The sequence below is a fragment of the Nuphar pumila genome, chromosome 14 (genome assembly GCF_984573655.1).
Source record: "Nuphar pumila chromosome 14, dmNupPumi1.hap1.1, whole genome shotgun sequence".
NCBI classification, from domain to species: Eukaryota; Viridiplantae; Streptophyta; class Magnoliopsida; order Nymphaeales; family Nymphaeaceae; genus Nuphar; species Nuphar pumila.
In genome coordinates, this window is record NC_143262.1 from 39,123,910 (window position 1) to 39,150,915 (window position 27,006).

The 27,006-nt window shown below is 37.6% G+C and overlaps 1 protein-coding gene across 1 annotated transcript; it reads left to right on the forward strand.

Annotated features, from left to right (window-relative positions):
• Positions 1-17,367: 17,367 nt before the first annotated feature.
• Positions 17,368-18,048, forward strand: LOC149816777 (peptidase uncH-like). Its single transcript, XM_089986961.1, has 2 exons — positions 17,368-17,444; positions 17,709-18,048. Exons 1-2 carry the CDS (start codon positions 17,368-17,370, stop codon positions 18,046-18,048), a joined length of 417 nt encoding a protein of 138 aa, XP_089843087.1.
• The last annotated feature ends 8,958 nt before the right edge of the window (positions 18,049-27,006 follow it).

A 27,006-nucleotide genomic window follows, 5' to 3' on the forward strand; every position in this document is an offset into this window, starting at 1 on the left:
TGGTTCAATTACCCCTGTTAAAGGTGGCAGGAACGGTTGAACCTCGTACCGACAGGCGAGTCCCATTCTACGGAATTTTCCCGCATTTTAAAACGGAGGCGAGTTATTTTCAAAAACTTTTCAAAGGTCAGTTTGACTTGCAAAAGTAAAAATTTTGCGATGATAACAAGGAGGGATGTTAGCAGAGAATCACAACAGGCATAATCAGGTAACAATATGGAACTGTCCAGTCTTGGCATAGACGAATTCAAACAAACATAAAGATGCACTCAAATTACTGTAATGTGTGTTCTGGTAAGTGAGGAACAACAAGATGTTACACCAGCATGCTGTCTTGCAATGGATGGGTGGCCCACAACAAATCACCCATTGTAAATTGGTTCCTGCATGGTGACTTCAGAGAATGACTTTTGATCATATACAAGAAAAAAAAATTCTACTTAAGATTTGGAGCAAGACTCAATGACCCAACAAGAGCATGACATCCAGCAGTTCCTCCTTTCTTAGGCTTTTTTAGAAAGCATATTATTGGCCCCGGATACATCCTATTGCATTGATATCCAAAGTCAATACTAAATTGATCACCTGAACTAGGTTTATCAACCATTTCATCCTTCAAAATGTTGGCATTGCACTCTGATGCAACATGCACAAATCTCTCAGTGATAGAATTGCAATGAATCTGGGGCTTTTAGTTACAATTCTAATGGGACCCTTTGCGATTTTAGCCAATTCAAAATCATTACTGGCACGACAACATGGTTCCCCCCCCCTTTTTTTTGGGTGTGGGTTACCTGTATCTCTTCATTATCCATAAAACGATTCCTCCCATCAATCCCCTTTCATTTTATTAGCATTAGTAGGATAAAAGAATGGCTCAAAGTCCTTTGGACTCGTGGTTGTTGAACTCTTCAGACATATCTGCAAGACCAAACCCTTCAGAAAGGAAATGAAACACTATTACGTACACAAAGATAAGAACAACATTTCATGACCCGCATCTTTGTTCTTCAATATGAAGCTCTATAGAAAGGTTTTGAACATTGATCCGGATGACTGAGAGGGAGACATATGTCAGAGGCGATTTGATGTATTATAAAACCTTACTACGATTTCGATCTTCCCATCCGGATACCTCCAGATGACTGCTATCATAAAATGTAAATCAAGTACCTTTAATTCATCGTCTATGAAAAAAAATGTAAGATAATATGGAACAATGGGAAACAATACTATTTCACAAGAACAAAAAAAAAAAAAAGACTGAAGACATGGAAACCGATCATGCAGAGTCATAAAGAGGGAGGATAATGAAATGGGTGGTTTTGTAAAGGGGCATTGGCACAATAGTTCATTACCACCATTGCAAGATGGTGTGGCAAAGATGAAATTATATGAAATGGCGTGTTAATGTGTAAAATGCAATACAGGAACACAATTGGATACGAAATACTCTATTGGGTTCAATGCCGATATACATGGATTAATCTACAGAAAAGAAAAAAAAATGAAGATATATAGACAAGAGCATGAGACGTGATGAAAAAAGAAAATGATATTGATCCTTGGATTTAGAAAGAAGATAAATCAACACAGAACCCACCCTCACAGTAAGTCGTGAACCCAATTTTTTTTTTTGATTGGCCGAGCGGAGCATTTCACGGCAGATGCCAAGACCTGGGAAACACACGGGCTTAACCGTTTGAGCTTAATTCAAATGTAAATGCTACATTGCAAACAAAGGCAAGAAACGATGCTAAGAGTAGGAGTCTGAATCAGGGGTAGACATTAAAGATCCCACTATATATATATATCAATCAGAGACAACAAAAATAACTACAGATAATAAAAATCATAACGATAAATTTACAGCAAGAAGAGTGCGATAGATTGTGCCAGGAGAAAAAAGAAGAAGAAGAAAATGACAATGAATATTAAATCAAACAGAAATAAACTTGTACAGAAGCTAGGATGAATGAAAAACCAAACGAAATTCCAAAGTAATCGTAGAAAAGAAGAGCAGACGTCAGAATAAATTGTCACGAAACCTTTATAGCAAGCCGTTAAATAAAGATAAAAAAAATAAAAAATACAAATGATATTCATAAATAGGAACACGGCAAGAAAGAAAACAATTAATCCGATAATATCAATGCAGGAAAATAAGCATAACCAGATGACTATGAAAAGAAACACAGAAGGAAAACGGAAAATGAAATTATGTTAGAATGGAACATTCTGATTACTATTGCACGAGGTGGGTTGAGATTACACAGGCAACTCAACGTCACCCAAGGTGCGTTAATGGGCGTAAAAATGGAAAAGAAGATAAACTAAAAGAAATTTCGGAGAAGATGAAAGAGGAAAAAGGGGTTCTTATTGAAGCTTTGCAGAGGTTCTGAAGGAGGAAGAGAGATCTCTCTATAGCTCTGCGAATGAGGGATCAATCTTCATCACTTGCAGGGGAAATTGTTCTTCAGCTCTTATAGGGGAAACCCTAGAGGGACGAATAAAAGAGCAAACAAGATGGTGGATGGATGTAATCAATCTAATGGATGTCCGACCCCTTCCCCTGTGCCTCTTTTTATAGAGGGAGAGGGAAAGAATCGGGAAGGGAAACAGTTAGGGATCGAATGGCTGAGGCCTGAAGGAAGAACATCGAAGGGTAGATAAAGGAAGGATGCGATCAATGTTTCTAGAGGGAGAGCGAGAGAAAGAGAAAGAGAAAGAGAGAGATTCGTGAAGGAGGATGCACATGGAGGGGGTGGTTGGAGATTGGTGGATGAGAAAAGGAGGCCATCGATCGAAGGGTTGAGCCAGAGAGAGAGAGACGAGGGAGGGAGACAAATGAGAGCATGATCGGGAGAGAGAAGAGAGAGAAAGACCATTCTAGTTTTTCCATTTTTTAAAAAACAGGGTTCTCTTAAAAAATATTTTTCAAAAGGGGTTTTTACTAAAACAACCTAAAAAGGGACTCTTAACCAATCTTTCGTATTTTCCTTTTCTATTTTGATTTTTTATTAATTTTCTCTATATTTCTATATTTTTTTGTTTGGTGTTTTTGAAATAAAACTCTAAAATCTGAAGGAAAATAAGAGATTCTAAAAACTATTTTTTTGGTATTTTTAAGAAATATTTACAAAAGAGGGCTTTCTGAGAATTCAGATTTTTAATTTTAAAATTTCTTCAGAAAACGGGTTTAAATCTGGATTTTAAGGAAATATTCAAGTTTTGAACCTCGAACCGAGAAATACAGATTTATTGAATCCAAATGGACATTGGATCGACTGTCTAAGCCTTTCAGAATTTTTTTTTTGGTATTTTTATGAATTTAATTTTGAAAATTGGCTAACGAGGCTCAAAATCGAATTTTGACACTAGGTCTGGATCCAAAATCGAGTCAGATATAGGAAATGGATTTGATTTCTAGTAAATCCGAGAAATAAACTGGAATTCTCAGTGAAAAAAAAGACTCAATTTACTCAGAAAATGGGGGCCAGGGAAAAAGATGGAACATTTACAAAATTTTGAAAAATTTGGGGTGTTCAAAGATGCCCCTCTTTCCTACTATGCCGGTTGAAAGCTGAGCTTAGTGGCAAAAAAAACACTCTAAATTTTAAAAAAATGCCCCAGTCACTGGGTGCGGAAGAATTTATTTTGAAAAACATGATTTCTCAGGCTTAAAACCTTATCCTGAATGGTCTTGGAGAGACGAAATCCACGAAAATGATATGACAGAATAACAAAAATAAGAAAATTGTGATGGGACTTTGGGTGAAGGTCCCGAAATGGTGGAAAATAGGAATTTTGATCAAGTCTCATGGGTGAGACAAGATCAACTTTTTGGAATGACTCAGGTTTAGCCCTTAACCTGGATGAGATGAAGATATATCAAGATGATTTGAATGAGGAAAGGAATATATGAGGACCTTGATGGGACATTTTTTAGAACAATGCCTCATGAGATGAAGTTCATGTAAGATCCTCTCTTGGATGGATATGCAAAGCATGAATTCCTTGGTGGGGAAAAGCCATGATGGGACTGGAAGAACACACCTCGTCGAAGCGAGGAACCTCGTCAGAACGAGGCTCAGGTTTTACCCAAACCTGAAAAAGGAAGATACCTCATGAAAACATGAGGCAACAGGTTTATCCCTTAGCTTGAGAGAGACGACCATATGAAATCCTCGAAATAAAGATACCATGATGGGACCTCCGGAGTTGGACGAACAAATCCGAAAGGGTTTTGCGAAAGGAAGAAAAAATTGGGTTCCCTAAAGCTGAGAAAAGGGATGATCTTGGGCGCCTCATTGCTGAGACTAAATCAGCTTTTGAAATGGCCTTTGCAAGAAGTACAAGTTTGATCCTTAACCTGAGTGGGTGGTACCTCGAGGAGCGAGGTAACAGGTTTAATCCTTAGCCTCTATGGATACAGAATCCTCGAGGGGCGAGAAAACTATGATGGGATCTCTAGACTTCGCACAACAAGTCCAGGAGGGGTTTACAAAAGGATGAAAATGGGGGTCCCTAAAGCTTGAAAAGGGGTTGATATGGGGCGTCTCATTGCTGAGACTAAAATAGCTTTTTGAAAACAGAAGACCTTTTACGGAAAATTCAGGTTTAACCCTTATCCTGAGCGGGAACTATCTATGGTGGGATAGTGGGGAACACAAGGAAGTGTGCAGATCTGAGAGATTTAGATCAGACAGAAGGGAAGAACCTTTCAATCCTCATGAGGGATGATGTCAGGATATGTCAAAACGAACATCAAGTTCTTGCTTCATGTTGAGATAACTAGAAAATATTGCCAATAAGATGCCAAAAATTATAGTTGATTCAGAATGATTGAACTGTGCTCATATATATGAAAATATCACCTCTTTCTAACTAGAGTATTACCAATTGGGTTAACTCTGTAGAATCAAGAATCAAATTCAAATTTGTTGCTGTTGAGTTTCTTTAAGGAGGATATCAATTTCCTTGATATGAAAAGAGAGGAAATATTCTTAGCTTCATAAAAGTAATTGAATGAAAAGATATTGATAGAAGAATTTCACATAGATAAAGATGATTCTTGGTAGTTTTGGGTGGTTTGATATCCTGAGGCTTTTCCCATGATGATCTTTTTGCACTCTTTTGAGTCATGGAGCTTTCTTAGGTTTTTTTTTCTGGAGAAGGTTATTACATCATCCTTCATTTTGGAGATGTCCTGACTTTTTTTTTCTTTTTCGGGGAAGGGTACATCACAAACTCCTTCATCTTGGAGATGCTCTGATTCTTCTTTTTTTCTCAGGAATTATACTTATGATATTAGCTCATTGGTTAAAATTTCTAGATGATAGCAGAAATCAAATATCTTTTAGGGTTTGTCGGGAGGTTCATCGCAGTCGCCTTCATCTCGACAGTGATCTGAACTTTCCCTGGAAGGATTTGTCATAAATTCCTTCATCTTGGAGATGATCTAAATCTTCTTTGGCCTCGGGGGTATAGCTCGCATATTCGTCTTCATCTTGACGACAATTGAGAGATCCCTTTTGCAGATATTTGATTTGCAGCTTAAATGACTGAGGAGATATGGATTGGGTAGGTTCTTTTACTGCCCTGGATATTTCCACTGCCTTACTCCCAGAAGAACGATCTTTAAGAATGTGCCATAGCCATGATCAATATCAATTCACTAATGGCTTTTCAACATCATTGATATTTTCCTTTGCTGGTCATATCGAGGATTTTTCTTCATCCTCTTGGTTGACCAACAGAAAAAGTTTGAATTTTGTTCATTCTTCGCAAAAGTCATCCTTTTGAAAGTAATACTGAAGGTAGTTTGAGGAAATTCTTTGTGCAATAAAAGCTTTGAGATCAACAATGGTTTTTTATAGCAAATTGGCAAAATACCCTTGAAATCCTTGATGAAAGTAATTGCTCGATATTGAATCGACACATTCATGACAAAATTCTTCTCTTTTTTTTCCCAAAAAGAGAGACTCAGGCTTAGCCCTTACCTGAATGAGAAGTTGGAAATACTCCTCTCTTTCCCGAAGAGGAGGTGTTTGCAAAACGGAACTTTCGAAGAGAAATTAAGTTTTTGTCAAAACTCTCTATCTCCAATTTTCTCTTATGGAAGGGCGGCTGAAAAAATGAAGTTGAGAAAGTATCATAAAAGAACGAGTCTATCACACTCTCCCTAGAAGAGGGTCCTCTGTGAAGGGGTTGGCCAAAGATGAAAAAATTGGGGGCTACAAAAGAAACGAGCTTCCGTTGAAGCTCTCCCGGGAAAAAGGGTTCTTTTGTATAGAGATTGGGTTATGGTTTTGCAAATAGTTCATGAAGAAACAAGTCCCTTCAAACTCTCCCTGGAAAAGAGTCCTTGCGAACGAAAAGATGGTTGCATGCAAAAGGAACGAGCTCCCTCAAACTCTCCCTGGAGAGGGTCCTTCGCAAGAGAACAAGATTGAATTTGGATAGAATGGTAACCCGAAGGTTGAAACTGAAATTTAGAGCTTGAATTGTGATGAACGGTTAGTACAAAGACTAAACCTGGAGGGCTAACAGATCAGTCAACCAAACACTAGCACGAGTGCTAGATGTACCATTATGAGCACTAGATTTTTGAAGAGCGCACTCGTACGAGCACTGGGTTTTCAAAAAATGCACCAGTATGAGCACTGGATTTTGAAAATGCACCAGTACGAGCATTGAATTTTGAAAAACACACCAGTACGAGCACTGAGTTTTAAAAATGCACCAGTACGAGCACTGGATTTTGAAAAATACAAAAGTACTAGCACTGGGTTTGGAAGAAGCACACCGACACTCTTAAGATGTTTGGAAATCAAAGTGGGAATGATTGCCGGTGTTTCAGAGTTATCCCTTATCCTGAAGGGGAAGTTCAGGTTTGTCCCTTAACCTAAAAAGGAGAGAAAGGAAAAACTTTGGTCCAATACAAGCATTGGATCAAAAGGGGAAATCCGAGTCGAAATTCAAAATTGCAGAAATGGAAGATAAAGAGGAAAACCTGAGTCGGAACCCGGATCTTCAAACGAAAATATAAAAGGAAAAAACCTGAGTCGGAACCCGGATATTTAAAACAAAGATAAAATGGAAAACTCGAGTTTGAAAACTCGAATATTTAAAGGAACGATTGGTTCCAACCCGAGCGTTGAATCCAATAGAAAGTCTGAGTCGGAACTCGGAACTTCAAGCGAAATATAAAAAGAAAAAACCTGAGTCGGAACCCGGATCTTAAAAATAAAAGATAAAATAGAAAACCCGAGTTTGAAAAACTCGAATCTTCAAAGGAACGATTGGTTACAACACGAGCATTGAATCTAATAGGAAGTCTGAGTCGAAACTCAAAACTTCAAGCGAAATATAAAAAGGAAAAACCCGAGTCGAAACTCGGATCTTAAAAATAAAAGATAAAATAGAAAACCTGAGTTTGAAAACTCGAATCTTTAAAGCAACGATTGGTTTCAACCCGAGCGTTGAATCCAATAGGAAGTCTGAGTTGGAACTCGAAACTTCAAGCGAAATATAAAAAGGAAAAACCCGAGTCGGAATCTGGATCTTAAAAATAAAAGATAAAATGGAAAACCCAAGTTTAAAAAACTCAAATCTGCAAAGCAACGATTGGTTCCAACACGAGCGTTGGATCCAAAAGGAAGTCCGAGTCGGAACCCAGAACTTCAAATGAAAAATAAAAAGGAAAAACCCGAGTCTTAACCCAGATCTTAAAAATAAAAGATAAAATAGATAACCCGAGTTTGAAAAACTTGAATCTTCAAAGCAATGATTGGTTCCAACATGAGCGTTGGATCCAAAAGGAAGTCTGAGTCGAAACCCGGAACTTCAAACGAAAAAGGAAAAATCTAAGTCGGAACCCGGATCTTTAAAAATACAAGATAAAATGGAAAACCCGAGTTTGAAAACTCGAATCTTCAAAACAATGATTGGTTCCAACCCGAGCATTGAATCCAATAGGAAGTCTGAGTTGGAACTCGAAACTTCAAACGAAATATAAAAAGGAAAAACCCAAGTCGGAACCCGGATCTTTAAAAATAAAAGATAAAATGGAAAACTCGAATTTTGAAAACTCGAGTCTTCAAAGCAACGATTGGTTTCAACACGAGCGTTGAATCCAAAAGGAAGTCCGAGTCGGAACTTGAAACTTCAAACGAAAGATAAAAGGAAGAACCCGAGTCGGAACCCGAATCTTCAAACGAATATATAAATGAAAAAACCTGAGTCAGAACCCGAATCTTAAAATAAAAAGGAAAAATCGAGTTTGAAAACTTGAATTTTCGAGGTAATAATTGGTCCAATACGAGCATCAGATCCAAAAAAAAGCCTGAGTCGGAACTCAAAACTTCGAAAATGAAATAAAAATGAGACCCAAGTCGGAACCCTGATCTTTAAAGTAAAAATAAAATGAAAAACAAAACCTGAGTCGGAACTCAGATGGGAAGGAAATAATTCCAACCCGGGAGTCAAATTTTGGAGGGATCGACAAAAAGTATGAATAGATTCCGACGATCATGAAGAAGATGAGGAATTTTATTCAAGATCCTTGACCCAAGGTGGCCTAAGATTTGAATTTATTTATGTTGGTTTCCAGGATTATCCCTTATCCTGAAGAGAATTCGATAAAATCGAAAAAATTGATAGAGATTGATAAAGGATAAAAAAAATTGATAAAAGGAAAGAATCAATAAAATTGATGAAATTGACAATAAAAATTGAAAAAGATTGGTAGAAATTTGAGGAAAAATTGATGATGAAAGACTTCAGGACTATCCCTTATCCTAAAAGAAAAAGGACCTCGCGGGATGAGGTTCATGTTTATCCCTTAACCTGAAAGAGAAAACGAACAAAGGAGTACTTCATTGAAAAGAGGCATCAGGTTTATCCCTTAACCTGACAGGGTTGAAGAATAAAAGATTCGATAAAACTTAATAAAATCAATGAAAAATTTGATAAACTTGATAAAAACTGATAAAATTGATAGTAAATTGATGAAAATTCGATCAAATTGAAAAATGAATAAAAATGGATGAAACTAATTAAGGTAACAAGATTAACTGAAAATCGATGAGATTTTTGAAAAACAGAGTTTTGTCTGATCCTGCCTGCACATGATGAAAGGAGGATAGATGTATATAAAAATAAAAAATCCCCCAGTATCATATAAAAGAATGTGAGAATGATAATAGATCGTTGTTTTATTGAAAAGGCTCTTTGAAGAATACAGAGGCTAGAATGGAAATTTTAAGTATAAAACTTCTTCAAGTGCAGAGCATTGATTGGATATGACAGTACTACCCCATCTTTATTGATTAGACGATACGAATTACGGGGCAATGCTTTCTTAACCACAGAAGGGCCTTCCCAATTGGGTGACCACTTGCCCCGTGGCCGATGCTTGCATTGAGCCGTCGATCTGAGCACCAGATCATTAACTCGAAATCTTCTCTCAATGACAGACTTGGCGTAGTGCCTAGCTATCCGTTGATGATAAGCTTGAGCGCGTTCTGCTGCCTTTAGTCTTTTCTCGTCTAAAAGATCAAGTTGTACCAACCTTTATTGTTGATACTGATCAAGCGGGAGCTCGATGAGCGATGCAAATTTGAATGCAGGCTTCTGAACGTAGAGAGGTAATACCACCTCGGTCCCATAGACAAGCTCTAAAGGCGTAGCATTGGTTGGAGTCCGAATGGTGGTTCGATACACCCAAAGTGCATCGTGCATCTTCTCGTGCCAATCACGGTCTGTTTCCACAGTTCTTTCCAGAATGCGGATCAAGATCTTATTGGTGGCCTCTGCCTGACCATTCCCTTAAGGATAATATGAAGCCAAGAAATGATGATGAATCCTAAACTTCGAACAGAAAGTTTTCATCCGCTCATTCTTGAAATGGCTGCCATTATCTGACACAATATCATGTGGCACACCAAAATGACAAAGAAGGTTCTTATGAATGAAAGAAACCACATGTCGGCCTTCTACTGTTCGCAGAGTTACAACCTCGACCCATTTGGTGAAGTATTTTGTAGATGCGAGAAAATATCTGTGGCCATTGGAAGCCGAAGGAGTGATTGGACCCACCACATCGAAGGCCTACATTGAAAAAGGCCAAGAAGAAACCACAGACTGCAAGTATGCGTCTGGCGCATGAATGGAAGGTGCATGCATTTGGCATTTGACGCACTTCCTCACAAATCGATAGCAATCCTGCTGCATGGTCTTCTAGTAATATCCTGCCCGGATGATCTGCTTGACGAGTGTTTGGTAGCCGACGTGACCACCATAAATTCTCTCGTGTGCCTCTTGGACAACTTCCATTGCTTCGTCCCTATCTAAGCATTTGGCGTACTCAGAACTGAACCCATGATGGTAGAGAGTATTGGCAAGGATGAAATAGTGGGTTGACACGCGCTGGATCGCACGTTGCTCCTTTCTTGGCATCTCTGGCGGAAATTCACCAGTTTCAATAAAGTTTTTGATGTCTTGATACCAAGGTTTCTCTTTCTGAGTGGCTTGGTTCACTTGCTTAGCTGGAATGAAGGCAGGTTGATCAAGTCTGCCAATCTCGAAGGAACGATAGGATGCACTGTCTTTGAAAGACAAAATGGAACCCAGGTAGGCTAGGCCATCTGCGATATGGTTGTATTCCCTCTTGACATGGTTGAGCTGAAATTCTTCGAAATTGCCTATGAGAGCTAAGGCAATTTTTTGATAGGGGATCAATTTTGAATCCTTGACTTGCCATTCAGCATTAACTTGGCTGACCACAAGCAATGAATCACCAAAGGCATGTACTCTCTTGACATTGAAGTCTTGCAAAATCTTGAAGCCTTGTATTAAAGCTTCATACTCAGCCATGTTATGAGTACATTGAAAGTTGAGCTTGAGGGAGTAAGAGATCATCTCCTTTTCGGGAGTGATCAATAAGATCTTGATCACTATGCCAGACATATTCCGAGCTCCATTGAAGAATAGAGTCCAAACTGGAGATTCCTGAACATTGCAGATGCGATCATCAAGAAAATCATCTTCTGCCTTGATTTCTTCTGTCAACGGAACATCTGCCAATTGATCTGTGATAGACTGACCCTTGATCGACTTCTGAGAAACATACTCCAAGTCATATTGCATCAGGAGGACTTGTCATTTTGCAATTCGTCCAGTAAGGAAAGGCTACTCAAGGATATACTTGAGAGGATTGAGCATTGACAAAATTTTGATTTCTAAGGCCAGCAGATAATGTCTCAGCTTCTGACACATCCATACTAAAGCTAGACATGTCTTTTCCATCTGAGAATATATCTTTTCATAATCGATGAAAGTCTTGCTTATGTAGTAGATAGCGTGTTCTATCCAGCTGCCTTCCTCATATTGCGCAAGAAATCCGCCACAAGCATTCTGGTTGACAGAAATATACAAGAGAAGTGGCTTTCCAAGTTTTGGTGGCTTCAGGACGGGTAGATTGAGGAGATACTGCTTGATGCGCTCGAATGAGAGCTGACATTCTGACCCCCATTCAAATTTCACTTCTTTTCTTAACAAGTGATTGAAGGGCTCGCATCTCATGGCCAAATTAGAGATGAAGCACCGAATTGACTAGATGCGCCCTTGAAGGCTCCTCAGTTCTCTGAGATTGGTTGGAGGCGGAATATCAATGATTGCTTTTGCCTTAGCATGATCCACCTCTATTCCTTTCTTGCTGATCATAAAGCCAAACAGTTTGCCTGACTCTACTCCAAAGACACATTTCTGCGGGTTGAGCCTCAACTTATACAGAATGAGTCTTTCAAAGACTTGGCTGAGAGCATCAAGATGATCCTCTCCTTCTTTGGATTTGACCAGGATGTCATCCACATAGGCATCCATGTTCTTATGCATCTAGTCATGAAAAATAACCGTCATTGCTCTCTGATAGGTTGCCCCAGCATTCTTGAGCCCAAACGGCATGACTGTATAGCAAAATGTACCCCAAGGTGTAGTAAACGAAGTTTTTGATTGGTCACGAGCGGCCAATTTGATTTAGTTGTAGCCTGAGTATCCATCCATAAAGGAAAACATGGCGTGGCCCGCCGTGCTGTCGATCAAAAGATCGATGTTAGGAAGTGGATAATCATCTTTTGGGGTAGCCTTATTGAGATCCCTGAAATCAATGCAAATTCAGACCTTGCCATTTTTTTAGAAACTGCTATGATGTTTGCCAACCAGTCTGAATAATCAATAGTCTGAATGAATTCTGCCTTTAACAACTCTTCAAGTCCTTCTTTAACTTGCGGTGCTACTCGGGAATCTATTTTCCTGAGTTTCTGCTTTATTGGCTTGCAGTCTGTCTTCAGCACAAGACGATGCTCGACCAGTCTGGGATCTAAGCTTGGCGTATCCTCATAAGTCCAAGCGAAAACTTCTTGATGTTGTTTGAGGAAATGGATGAGCCTTTCCTTCTTATATGAACTTAGGTTGGAGCCAATCTTGAGGATCTTCTGATCGTCTTCTGAATCGATATTGACGTCCTCTGATGGATCCTGGACCAAAGGTGATAGTTCATCCTGCTTCTTAATACTGGCAAATTCTGGCAGTTCTTGAATCGTTGAGTCAAACTCTGCTAGCTCTTCAATCTGTTCTGCCACCTTGCTGACCCCTGCCACTGCCTTTGCCTTGCAAATTCTGGCTAGTTTGGAGTTATTTTGAGAAAAGTTGGGATTGATAATGAGCCTTTTGAGAAATTTAGGAGCCATGATTTGACAATCCTGAAAAGCGCAAAGAAAGTTTTTGAGAATAAGGTAAGAGATTCAAAATAGTCTTTCACACAGAAACAAAGAATGATGATATAGACAAAAATATAAAAAGATAACGATATACGCCAAGATGTGAAGAGAAGATCAAAATTTCATTGATTGAGCAACTTGATATTTACAGATGATTTTGATAAAGAGAGGAAAACTGGGTCAGAGTTGTCCCTACAAGCTGACAAAAAGAGAGAGAAAACAGAAAACAATAGCATCATCCTCTTCATTATGCTCCCTTGACAAAGGTAGTTCTCCTGCCGGATGACTGACCAGTGAATCCCAATCTTGTGCCAATGACATGCTGAATGGGAATGATCGGTTCCAAGATGCCATCCTCATTCTTCCCAAGACCCCTGAAGGGTTGGTAGTCATGCTTTATCAGAAGATTGAATCCCTTCTTGGCTTTTAGAAAACTGAGGAAAAAGAGGGTGATCTTTGAGAGAAGCGCAAATAAGGCACCCTTCTAGCTTGAAAAAATGAGGTCCCTGCCACTGGACCACTGCTGTGATGTTCTCTGATGGCTGAACTTCTCTCAGTTTCAGCATGTCCAAACTGTCACTCAAATTAATTTCGTCCACTTCCTGGATGCTCGGGATGTCGACAGTGAAAGTAGGGTGAGGAATCATTGGTTGCAGGAGCCTCTCTTCTGGATCTTCCCCCAAGACTGTAGTAATCATGCCCCCTTTTGACCATTTGATGCACTGGTGAAGGGTAGAGGGAACAACGTTGGCATTGTGGATCCATGTGCGCCCTAGCAGAAGATTGTACGTAGGCGACCACGTTGACCACGTGAAACAACACGGTATGCACTAAATAATTGATGAAAATTTCAAGGAAAACTTTTTCTTTGGCTGTCTACCCATGGTTATCAAAATCGTAGATCATTATCAGATCTGGGGTATATTCTCCTTCCTTCAAGCCCAAGGCTTTGGCTGTCATCTCAGGACATATATTAAGGTTGCTGCCTCCATCGACGAGTACATGAGGGACTGTCATGCCCCTGGTTCGCACCACTATGTACAAAGCATTATTGTGGAATGTATGAGGTTTTAGCAAATCCTCATCTGAAAAGGTTATTGGTGCATTGGTCATGGCTTGGTTAACGATCTGCGTCATATCCTGTGGGGTTGTGCTTGGCTTGACCATGATCTTCCTTAGCAGATCGTCTAGCACTTGTTAATGTTCAGGGGAAGCATGGGTCAAATCCAAGATGAAGATGTTTGATAGCACTGTGATTGGTTTTTGAATGGATTCCGATGTTTCTCCCTTCTTTGAAGTTGACTTGATGAAGCGCTTCGAAATCCTAGGAATCTACTTGGTGACTTCTGTTGTCACCTTTGTTGGCTCACTGACCGGTTTCTTGTTACTAAGAATTAAAGTGATATCCACCCTCTTGGTGGAAGACCATTCCTGACGTAGAACTAGGACCTGATGTTGATTCTGGATGTCCTGGCTGGAACATGGTTGAATACTGTCTTGGAAAAAAATTGTTTCTTCTGAGATAACTGAAGCTGAATGTTTGGGGAAAGGCTTGGACAAGATCTCGGGCTGCTCTTCGTCCTCATCTTTGATCAACAAATTCTTGTCGATACAGTCCTGGATGATATTTTTAAGGACAAAACAGTGCTCTGTGTCATGCCCTACAGTTCGATGGAATTTACAGAATTTTTCTGTCCATTTGCCCATAATGACCGGAGGATCAACCACCTTAGGGAGTTTGACCATTCCCTTCGACAACATATATTCCAAGACATCTTCCCAAGATTGTTCTAGAGTTGTGAACTCTCCGTCATAACTGTGAACACCACAAATTTTCCAAAAAATCCAAAAATTCTCCTTTCGCCCCTGGGTCCCTTTCTTTGAATAAATCGAGTCAATTTTTTTATCAAATTTTCATTCATTTCTCGGATTCACTGGAATCCAGACTCAATTTTCATCTCTGACTCAATTTCTGATCCAAATCGGATATCTGGATCCAAGTACGATCCTGAATCTCTTATTTCTCAAAAAATCAAATTCTTTATATTTTCTGAGAGGTTTTTAGGGTCCAATCTCAATTTAAAAATACAAATTCTAATGTTTTATCAAAATTTTTGGATCTAGATCCATTTCTAAAAATCAATTTCCAAATTTAACACAGTGTTTTCCAAAAACCTTATTTTTAAAAAATCTTTAAATTTCAAAAACAAATATTTTTACAAGAAACTTTCAAAAGCCTCATTTGGGTCCCACTTGCTAAAAGTACTCATATTTTTCTCATATTTTCGGATTTTTTTTTCAAAATTCAGAAAAAAGTAGTTCATCTACATTATGAAAATCCCCTTTAGCTAAAACCCCCCTCCTTTTCTGAAAAACCTCTTCTTGAAAATTCTGAAAATCGCAGGGGACCTCAAATATAAAATTCATAACGGCTTGCCATTATAAAAACATGCCTGAGGTTCCCCTTTTCCTTCATCGCCTTCACCCCACCATCGCCTTTTCTCCTTGATTTTTTCCATTCCTTCTTTTTTTTCCCTCTTTTATCCCTTCTATTTTTCTGATGGCCCTGGGTAAAGAAGGCTTGATCCACCATTGAAGCAAACCATTCCTCACGGCCCCATAGTGAAGCTTGATCCATCTGAGAATCGCCTTATTCTACCTCCCATCACTTCCCCTCTTCCTATTTCGCATAAAAAAAAAAGGGGGCCGAAGCATGGCATAGAAGGGAAGATCCTTCAGAATTCCTGCAAAACCAGGTAAAACCCCCTCTCCCATTTTCAATTCTCTGTAGATACCTTCTTACATTATTCTTCATTTTTCTCTTGCTTTTCCATCTCATCAACGCACTATAGAGGGGTTGATTTGTCTATAGCAACATCAACCCCTCCCCTGTGCAACAGTAATGGAATGTTCATTCCTATATCTCCTCTTATGTTTATTGAATTTTCTTTGGTTTTTCAGTAGGAGATTTGCGTGTATACAATTTTCTTGTTTTCGTTTTCAGCAACCAATTTTCTGCTTCTTTCGCTATTTACTTTTGTTAGCTTCTACATTTTGATTTCCCCACATCAGGGAGTGTTTTAATCATGCTGAAATTATTGCATCCGTGCATTTTCTCTTTCCCTTTCTCGCCATTGGTGTTTTCTCTGGTCATATTTGGCTGTTGGTATTCAGATAAGGCATATCCAGGCATTGAATACCTGTTTGTCGATGAGTCGTAGGGTGCAGAGCAGCGTTTCAGAGAGTCCATTAGATTCCTTCTCATCCTTCCTGTAATCTCTGTATTTGGTTTAATGTTATGATTTAGTCTATAGTCTATTGTACTTTTCTTTCATTTGTGGTTTGTATCTGACATACATTCCCTTCCCTGTAATTTTTATCTTCTGAATTTTCTTTTGATTTTCCATGATTCCTTGTTTTTCTTGATCTTTTGCCGAACTAATCTTCTGTTGGATGTAATGTTATGACCATCATCTTTTCCTTTTCTTTTAATGATTGTAATACACTTTATCTAATAGATTCTTTTGCATCAAGCTCGTAGCATTTAATTTAGTTCTTTATCGCATTTGTGTTGGTTTTAATCCAGCATCCAGATCGTCCTCTTAGTTAGATCCCTGTTCTACTGGGTCTGTTTGCCTCCCAATTGCAATCTAACGTAAGAAACCTTCATAATTATCGCATAATAGGAAAGTGTTTTCTGAACATCCCATTATAATTTTTGTCTCTACCTCCTGTTTTACATAGCCTCTTTGTTTGATTTGGCTACATCAGTATCGTATCTTGCATGTACGATATATTACATTGGACTGCATTGGCTTCACTGTGAATCGACTCAGATTCACAGTGAAGTCTGCTAGGGAGTTTCATGGTCACCGAAAAACTGTTGGAGATTCATGCGCTAATGATTCATAGACTTGTTGGATCCGTTGTGGACAAGGCTGGATTCATAAAAACTTCGATTAAGGGATCAAAATTGGGATCGTTGTGAATAACTTAGAAATTAAGGGCAACCAGGCTCTAGAAATCTATCATCTTGGTTTACTCATTTTTTTTTGGTGCCGTCCATTATAGAATAGGAGTTATGCTTCCAGCCACTAGCTTGAAGAAAATCCGTATGGGAAGCTATATACAGTATATTGATGTCCCAGCTAAGAAGAGCATGAAAACACTTTTTACAAAGAAGTGCCAAGAGGATTTCTCGTTGGAAACATTAGGAATATTCAAAGACTCGTTGCTGGGATATGCTACAGAATAGATTGTTCCAGGTAAAAAAAAAAACAATATATGTTTAGGGAAGAAAGATCATTACTCTGTCTCAAAAAAAAAAAAAAAACATTTATTAAGCGGAAAAGACTTTTGCAGAGAAAATATGTGGTGGATGTCATTGAGGCCCTAATTGGGGTGCATCTTCTGAGTAAAGGTGAAGCGGCTGCCCAATCTTCCATGTCATGGCCTGGCATGAAGCCTGATTTTTGTGCAGGACATGTCGATTGAATGGCCCCTTACATGAAGGCCTGAAGAATATGTAAACATCAAGGTTATTGAATCTTTGTTAATCTATTTACTCCATATATCATGTTCCAAGATGTTATCAGATTCACCTGAAGCTATTGAAGAAGTGCCTCTCGAGCTTTGTGTGGTTATCTTATCTCCCATACACCTGTATTCACAATAATACTTCTACAGATGCATGCCATCACCTGCACGTTATTGTTGCACTCACTCATGGCATATTTCACCATCAAATTTCATCTCACAACACCTAAACCACCAGCAGCGCAGCAGCACAATCACATTTACTCTCACTACACTGCATCTAGATACCCTTGATCTCCCCATTTATGTTATGACTTCTTCTTTTCACCATTCTACACTATTCTCATCTGATAATCCATTATGCATCCTTTATATGACTTCATTATATAGAGTTAAGGTACATGGAGTGCTGGACCTTAACACTCAGCACTGGGCTAGCTGTGGATGGGCATCTGCAAATGTCAATTATGGAGGAAGCATTGTTTATGGCAGGGAATATCGTGAAAGACTATTAGGATCTTGGGGTATAGTTGATGTTAATGACTGCTGCAGTTGTGCAAAATTTCTGGTGGTGACTGGCAGAGTAGATGGTGAATATCTTTGCATATTTGGAGGGTCTGCTGGTGGCCACACGACATTGGCTGCTCTTGTTTTCGAACAGACATTCAAAGCTAGTGCTTCTTTATATGGTGTTGCTGACCTGTCACCCCCATGTTCACGCCTTTTGTAGCCTCCATCACACCACTGCCATACGTACCTACAACAACTACCATCCTAACCTGTTTCATTTCAGAACTCCTCTGTTGTGCATTTATCTGCGCTACTCTATAATATATTCGGGCAGCCCCAGATTCAAGTTGTGTAGCAGATACAAAGTCAGGTCCCCATTGCAGCTGGGGCTATCTGGGGGAATTCAGGTTTAATAGAACAAGTTCAATCTTGGATTGGTTTGTCAGCTCTATGGTCAAGACCCCTGGGGCAACTTTTAATCCTTTACGGCAGCAAGTGCAAACACCTATCACCACTATTTCACCTGCATTTCCTGCTAACCCCTTTCAATTCCAGCAATCACACCCCTGTTGCTTCTTTCGGTACATTTCAGCATTACTTACAGTAGCAGCCATCTTCCATATCTGTCACACTTTCCATCCATATATCCATCTTCCACTTCACTGAAAGTGCACTAGGATCGAGGCAACGAGCACTAGAGGGGGGTGAATAGTGCTTTTAAAAATTTCTGCGGAATATTGAATGATTTTGCAAATCTCAAAGCAAACACACAAAGAACACAAGATTTTATCCTGGTTCGGTCAAACCCGACCTACATCCAGTCCCCAAGCAAAACCCGCTTGAGATTTTCCACTATCAACCTTGTAAACTACAAGATCACACAGACCATAACCGGTCCCACTTTCAGTAACAATCCTACTGAAAACAAACAACTCCTTTACACCAAGGAGTCCTTTTTACACAAAAGAAATAACAACTTACAATAAAACCTATGAGCCTTCCTTTTGAAAGCAAATGAGATGCAATTGGCTTTTGAGGTTGTTGAAACACTCTACTCACGAATTCCCTATCTCTCAAAGTGATTTGAGTGAAAAACTGAAGTGAAAATATCACGTGAGTGAGAAAACAAATACTTGAATGAATAGGAGTGAAAAGCAAGAAGTAATTCAATATGATTCTATTGAATTTTCATTGTTTTTGAGTGTAGAATGCACTCATATTTATAGTTAAAAGATTTCATACGTTGAGAGTATGAAAGGGTGTCAAAACTGTCCATTTTGAACGATTAAAACGTTTGAAAAATGAAAAGACATGCCTTTTTTGAAGTTTCAGGAAAACGGCAAAATTAGTCGACTGAAACATCAATTAGTCGACTAATAGTTAGTTATTAGTAGACTGACCGTTATCGTCGGTCGACTGATCTGTTAATCGAGCCGTTTGAAAATCTGAACTTTTGAAACTTAGTCGACTTAAGAAAAGTTAGTCGACTGATAATATCATCAGTAGACTGAAAAACCTTTTAGTCGACTACTGCTAAAATCTTCTGAAAAACAAACATTCTGTTCGGTCGACTGATAAAAAGCATTAGTCGACTGCTGCTAAATTTTCAGAAAACACATGTTCTGTTCAGTCGACTGATAAAACCATTAGTCGACTGCTGCTAATTTTCCAGAAAACAGACATTCTGTCCAGTCGACTGGTAAAATCTTCGGTCGACTAATTTGACAAGAATGACTTTTTAGAAAATATGGCGTGAAAGGATTAGTCGACTGATAAGTCGATTGGTCGACTAATAAACATGAAAATTTAAGAAAAGAGTTTTCTAAAAAGATTTTCAAAGGAGTTTCTTTTAGAAAAGTTTTTCTAAAGACTTTTAAGGTGAAATGCAACCTAAATATGCACTTTAAGTAAGGCTCTTACAAGAATCTAAGACTTTTAATGAATTAAACATTTGCACACTAGTCTTCAAGGATTCTTCACCGAATTCTTCAATTTCTTCATAGCCTTAGCTGAAATGCAGTTGATTCTACTTGCTCATCATCAAAACCTTGTACTTGAAGTATCATGTATGGCTTCATTGTTGTAACAATCTCCCCCTTTTTGATGACGACAAACTTAATCAAAGATGAAGCATTTAGATGCATAGATGGAGATTTTACTCCCCCTATCAATATGCTGCAAAACATTAAAAGTTAGCACATTTAAAGCACATATATCACATATTGATTGGTTTGCATTTCCATTCATCATTTCTTCATGCATTTAGAAATACATTCATTCAAAGCTTTCTTTTTCTCTTAATTTTGCATTTCTCATGCAAGATCTCCTGTAATGTAATTGCTATCATCTTTTTCTCAAGATCTCCCTGCAATTTCAAAGTAATACTATCTTTATCTTTTTCTCCCCCTTTTGTCAGAATCAAAAAGAGTAAGGGCAAAAATAGCATAAGCAAAATAGAGATACAAGTTTAAAAATATTACAACCCATAAAGTAAGTTTTTCAAAGATCAAAGATCAGAAAAGAGAGTTTAGCAAATCCTTAATGGCAGTTACATCCTTCTGAATTGAAGCAAGTTGTTGAGTCACATTTTCACGAAAGGTGTGTTGATGCAGCTCCAAAGCTTCTAATCTCTGCATAACTTCATCATGGTCTTGATTTGTCGAAAATTTCTTTCTTTTTGCATGAGATGAAGGTGTCGCAGAAGGTGAAGGTTCAGAAATAGATGGTTCATTAGGATCAGATGGTTCAGTTTGATCAACATTTAAAGGAGGCAGATATTTAATTTTCATTCTTTTAAAAATTGTTTGATCAAAGAACTCTTTTTGCTCAATATACTTTTCATTTGTTAAAGGAACTTTAAAATGTCTAAAAATACGGGTTAAAATACAACCATAAGGAAGAAATGGTTTTTGTTTCCACAAGTTTGTAAAATACACATTGGCCCAGTTGACAGAAATATTTCCAAATAAAACATAAAGAGCCGTAGATAGATCTGTGGAATAATAATCAAAAGAACCAGTTTTGGGTAGAACATTGTGGGCAAGGATTCATCCAGCAATGCGTGCACGAGTTTGAAGATTAGTATTTTTGAAAGGAGGGCAGTGAGGTGCTTCTGGAAGAAGAATTTATTCAAAAACTCTTTCATCATTCAATTCAATAGTGTTGAAAAGAGTGTCTGAAGGTGGAATTTCAAGAATTTCTCCAAGTAATTTTGAATCAAACTCGATTTCAACATCACGAACAAGAGAAGACAAAACTCCAGTTTCATGATTCATTTGTAAATTCGTGTAAAACAAGTGAATAAGAAAAGGATAGTGAAGGGTGTCTGCACAAGCATCAAAAAGATGTGAAATACCAGGAAATAATTCTCTTATTTTGTAACGAGAAAACAAGTGAAATAGAACATTTCGGCCTGGTAAAATAGGTAGTGCGGAAATTGATCCAAAAGTGTCATAGAGAAGAGGATTGCGAAGTAATCTTAGTGAAAAACCATGTCTTGAAGTAGGTGTAGGAGGAGGAGAACCTAAACCTTTTGCAGATGCAGACTTCGTGCGAGGCATGGTTACCAAAATATCGGCTTCCAAATGACGTCCGACAAGGGGAAAAAAACTTTCCAGCGATAAAAAACGAAGAACAATGTGGTGGCTAACGATGAGGAGAAGTCGGCCAAAAGGGGATTCCGGCAAAGCACTGTCACGGCAAGAGAGTTCCGGCGTTTCAAGATCACGGCCAGAAGATTCCGGCGTCTCCTTATTACGGTAAGAAAATCCCGGCGATGATGGAGTCGAACGACACTCTGAGGGTTTTTCGGAAGAGAGAGAGGCAAGAGAGAAAGAGGGGTTTAAGGGTTTCGTTTTTAAGAAAAGCAAAAAGGTACGAAGTGAAACGATGCCTCTTTTTTTTTAAAAAAAAACGGGTTTAAAAACAAATCCAAGGGGGTGTCGGGTCCCTTCACTTAAATTTTTTTTTTTTTAAAAAATTTAGTCGACTAAAACTTTATCGGTCGACTAAAAAGTGCGACTTATTCTAAAAATATCATCAGTCGACTAGAAATATATCGGTCGACTAATATGGTGCGATACATTCCAAAATATAAAACACCAGTCGACTAGAATTTTATCGGTCGACTAATATAGTGCGATTTTGAGATTTTGTTCAAAAATCAGCATTTTTATAAATCCAAAAATGAGCAAATACCTAGTTCTCTCCTAATTCTCATAAAATCTTCATTTTTAAGAGGTTTAGTGAAGATATCATCAGCATGTTGTTCTTTAGTGGAAATAAAATTTAACGAAATATCTCCTTTTAACACATGATCTCTTAAAAAATGATGTCTGACTTCAATATGCTTAGTTCTTGAGTGCTGAATAGGATTTTTCGAAAGATTTATAGCACTAGTGTTATCACAATAAATAGTTGTTGTGGAGTAATTCAAACCAAAATCTTTTAAGGTCTGTTTCATCCAAAGTACTTGTGAACATGCTAAACTAGCCGCTATATATTCAGCTTCAGTTGTTGAGAGTGATACTGAATTTTGCTTTTTACTAAACCAAGAGACTAAGGAATTTCCCAAGAAATGACAAGTTCCACTAGTACTCTTGCAATCAGATTTACTTCCTGCAAAATCTGCATCACTATATGAAACTAAATCAAAGGAAGATGATTTTGGGTAAAACAAACCGAAATCTGAAGTATCTTTCAAATAACGAAGAATTTGTTTTACTGCAGTTAAATGAGATTCCTTTGGATAAGCTTGAAATCTTGCACACATACAAACACTAAACATAATATCAGGTCGACTAGCAGTTAAGTATAATAGAGATCCGATCATACCTCTGTAGAGCTTAGTATCTACACTTTTACCATTTTCATCTTTATCAAGAGAAGTAGTTGTACTCATAGGATTCCTTCTTGATTTCGATGAGTCCATCCCAAATCTCTTGAGAAGTTCTTTTGTATACTTAGCCTGATTGATGAAGATTCCTTCTTCAGTTTGCTTTATTTGAAGTCCAAGGAAGTAGTTTAATTCGCCCATCAAGCTCATTTCAAACTCTTCCTGCATAGCCTTAGCAAATTCTTTACAAAGAGAATCATTAGTAGAACCAAATATTATGTCATCAACATAAATTTGCACAATAAGAATATCTGAATTAAAATGTTTAATAAATAAAGTGGAGTCTACCCGACCAATGGAAAAACCAGATTGTTCTAGAAAATTTCGTAGTCTTTCATACCACGCTCTTGGTGCTTGTTTGAGTCCATACAAAGCTCTTTTCAATTTGTAGACCTTTTCTGGATATTTCTCATTTTCAAAGCCTGGAGGTTGCTCTACATAAACTTCTTCATTGATGTGTCCATTTAAGAATGCACTCTTAACATCAATTTGATATAACTTGAAGTTCATGTAACTAGCAAAAGCAAGCATCATACGAATTGACTCTAATCGAGCCACTGGTGTATAGGTTTCATCAAAATCTATGCCTTCTTCTTGATTATAGCCTTGTGCCAGTAGCCTTGCTTTGTTACGAATGACTTCACCATTTTCATCCAGCTTATTTCGGAAGACCCATCTTGTTCCAATTACTGGATGATCCTTTGGTCTATCAACTAGATCCCAAACATCATTCCTAGTAAATTGGTTAAGTTCTTCAGACATGGCTAAAAGCCAAAATTCATCATCACATGCCTCATTGATATTCTTTGGTTCTAATTTAGATATGAAAGCAACATTTGCAATATATTTTTCTAACTGCCTTCTAGTTTGGACACCACTCTTTATTTCACCAATAACTTGTTCATGTGGATGATTAGGAACTTCTTTCCAAACCGGTTGAAGAGGAATATTTTCTTGAGAAGTACTCTCTATCAAGGGTTCTTCTTGAAGTATTGCTTCTTCTTCTTCGCTTAGAGGAATAACCTGCTCACAATTCTCATCAAATGCAACATGTAGAGATTCTTCAATACAAGATGTTCTTTTATTGAAAATACGATATGCTTTACTTCTAGAAGAATATCCAAGAAATATTGATTCATCTGATTTTGAATCAAACTTATCAAGATTATCTTTGGTATTTAACAAGAAACATTTACTACCAAAAATTTTGAAATATGAGATCTTTGGTATACGATCATAATACAATTCAAAACATGTTTTATGTAAAATTGGTCGAATAAGAACACGATTTAAGACATAACATGCTGTATTAATTGCTTCAGCCCAAAAATATTTTGGTAAATTTTTATCTCGAAGCATGGTTCTAGCACATTCTTGCAAAGTTCTATTCTTTCTTTCAACAACTCCATTTTGTGGAGCGGCTCTAGGAAAAGCAAAGTTGTGAGAGATACCATGTAAATCACAAAACTTTAGAAAAGATTCATTTTCAAATTCACCACCATGATCACTACGAATTTTAATAATAGATGTAGATTTTTCATTTGTAATTCTTCTACAAAGTTTAGAAAATTCTGAAAAAGCATCATTTTTGCTTTTTAGAAAAATCACCCATGTAAACCGAGAATAATCATCTACTATAACAAAAGCATACTTGCTACCATTCAAACTTTGAATTCTAGATGGTCCAAATAGATCTAAATGTAAAAGTTCAAGAGGACGTTTTGTTGAAACTATATCTTTTGATTTAAAAGAACTCTTGATTTGTTTACCCCTTTGACAAGCATCACATAAGTGATCCTTTTTATATGGTATTCTAGGTAGGCCTCTTACAAGATCATTCTTGGATAATTTTGAAATAATTTTAAAGTTAACATGTCCAAGTCTCTTATGCCATAACCATTGAATTTCATTTGAAACAATAAGACATTTTTCATTAAAAGAGGGTAATTCATCTAGATATAGTTCATACACATTGTTTCTTCTTTTACCTTTAAAAATGATCTTTTTAGATTGAAAATCAGAAATTAAGCATAAATCATTTTCAAAAGAAACATGAAAACCTTTATCACATAATTGACTAATAGATATTAAATTATGCTTTAAACCATCCACTAAAAGAACATTTTCTATCAAGGGAAATTTTGGATTACCAATATTACCAATACCTATCACTTTTCCCTTGTTATTGTCACCAAAGGTGACGGTTCCTCCATCCTTATTTTGGAGGGTGGAAAATAACTCCGGCCTTCCAGTCATATGTTTGGAACAACCGCTGTCCAATATCCATTTGCTCCTTATGTTGTGTACCTACAACAAAATCAGAAAGCAGAGCATTTGACCCCTTTCTATTTTTGGGTCCATGAGAGTTAGTCTTAGGAACCCATATCCATTTGGATTTTGGTTTCCTTTTATAATAAATATTCTTTCTATAAAAGGATTTAGAATAAACATTTCTAGAATAATCATTTCTAGATGCATTTCTATAAGAACTAGAAAGTTTAGTTTTATGAACAAAAGGTTGAGAATAATGTCTTTGATTTTTTACCACATAGTTTGGTCTATTTTGAGTATCAAAGAAGCTATATCCCAATCCAGTTTTATTAACCGAGCATCTTTGAGAACCAAGAAGTTTTTCTAGATTCTCTTGACCATTTGTGAATTTGGTCACTATAGAAAGAAGATCATTTGACTTTTCTTTAAGACTAGATATTTCCTTTTGTAAGAGATTGGTTCTAACTCCAATTTCTTTTATCTCAATTGCCTGGCAAGAATTTTCCTTCTTGAGATCTTCTATTTCTTGAAGTAACACTTTATTTTGAGAGTCAAGAGTTAAATTTTCAGATTTTAACTCTTTATTTTTAGAACTAAGACTCTTAAATTTACCATATAAATCATTAAATGCTTCAAATAACTCATCATAGTCAAATTGACTTACCGATTCTTCTTGTGCTACAAAACACATGTTGGCGACTTCTTCATTTGATTCTTCATCGGAAGAGGAGTCACTATCATTCCAACAGGCTTGAAATGCCTTTTTCTTCTTGAATTGGTCCTTGGGCTTGAATTTGAGAAGAGGACAATCTTTCTTGATATGTCCTGCCTTTTTGCAGTTAAAGCACTTTACTTCATTGGGAATGGAAGAATTTGCTTTCTTTGCCTTTCTTTGAAATCTTCCCTTTTTGATGAATCTTCTGAATTGCCTTGTGATGAGGGCAATATCTTCATCTTCATCTTCTTCAGAATTTTCTGAGTCAGAAGTAGCCTTAAAAGCAAGAGATTTCTTTTTAGGCTCTTCTTCTTGTCTGTCTTGAAGTTGGACCTCATATGCCATTAGGTTACCAACTAAGTCTTCAAGAGTGAGAGTATTGAGATCATTTGCTTCTTCAATAGCAGTGGTTTTTCTCTCTCATTCAGGAGTTAAACACCTTAGAATCTTTCTGACTAAATCCACTTGTGAATATTCTTTTCCAAGGGATTTCAAAGTGTTAGTTATATCGGTCATTCTAGTTACCATGTCCGATATAGATTCATTTTGCTTCATTTTGAACAATTCAAATTTATGAACTAAAGAAGCAATTTTAGATTCCTTTACCTTTGACGTACCTTCGTGTGTTACGAGAAGAGTATGCCAGATTTCATTAGCTGTAGAGCATTGAGAGATGCGATTGAACTCTACCTTGTCAACGCCACAATATAAGGCATTCATTGCCTTGGCATTAAGTGAAGCAGTCTTCCTTTCATCATCGGTCCATCAGCTGAAATCAGTTGATGGAGTTTGGTACTTTTCTGAAACAACTCTCCAGATATCGATATCCATGGATTGCAGGAATATTGTCATTCTTACTTTCCAGTATCCATAGTTTGTTTCATCGAAGAGAGGAGGACGAACAGAGGAGCTTCCTTCTTTGTGCTGAGATATTGTAGTTGCCATGCTATTTGATGGTCAAATCAAAGTAATAGCAAACCTGTGCTCTGATACCAAATGAAAGTGCACTAGGATCGAGGCAACAAGCACTAGAGGGGGGGTGAATAGTGCTTTTAAAAATTTATGTGGAATATTGAATGATTTTGTAAATCTCAAAGCAAACACACAAAGAACACAAGATTTTATCCTGGTTCGGTCAAACCCGACCTACATTCAGTCCCCAAGCAAAACCCGCTTGAGATTTTCCACTATCAACCTTGTAAACTACAAGATCACACAGACCATAACCGGTCCCACTTTCAGTAACAATCCTACTGAAAGCAAACAACTCCTTTACACCAAGGAGTCCTTTTTACACA

Excerpts from the sequence above, each read along its gene's own strand:
- LOC149816777 (XM_089986961.1), top strand. The coding sequence starts at position 17,368 with ATGTTATCAGATTCACCTGAAGCTATTGAAGAAGTGCCTCTCGAGCTT. Across the intron at positions 17,445-17,708 it reads ATCTTATCTCCCATACACCT|AGTTAAGGTACATGGAGTGC; the intron begins GTATTCACAATA and ends TTCATTATATAG.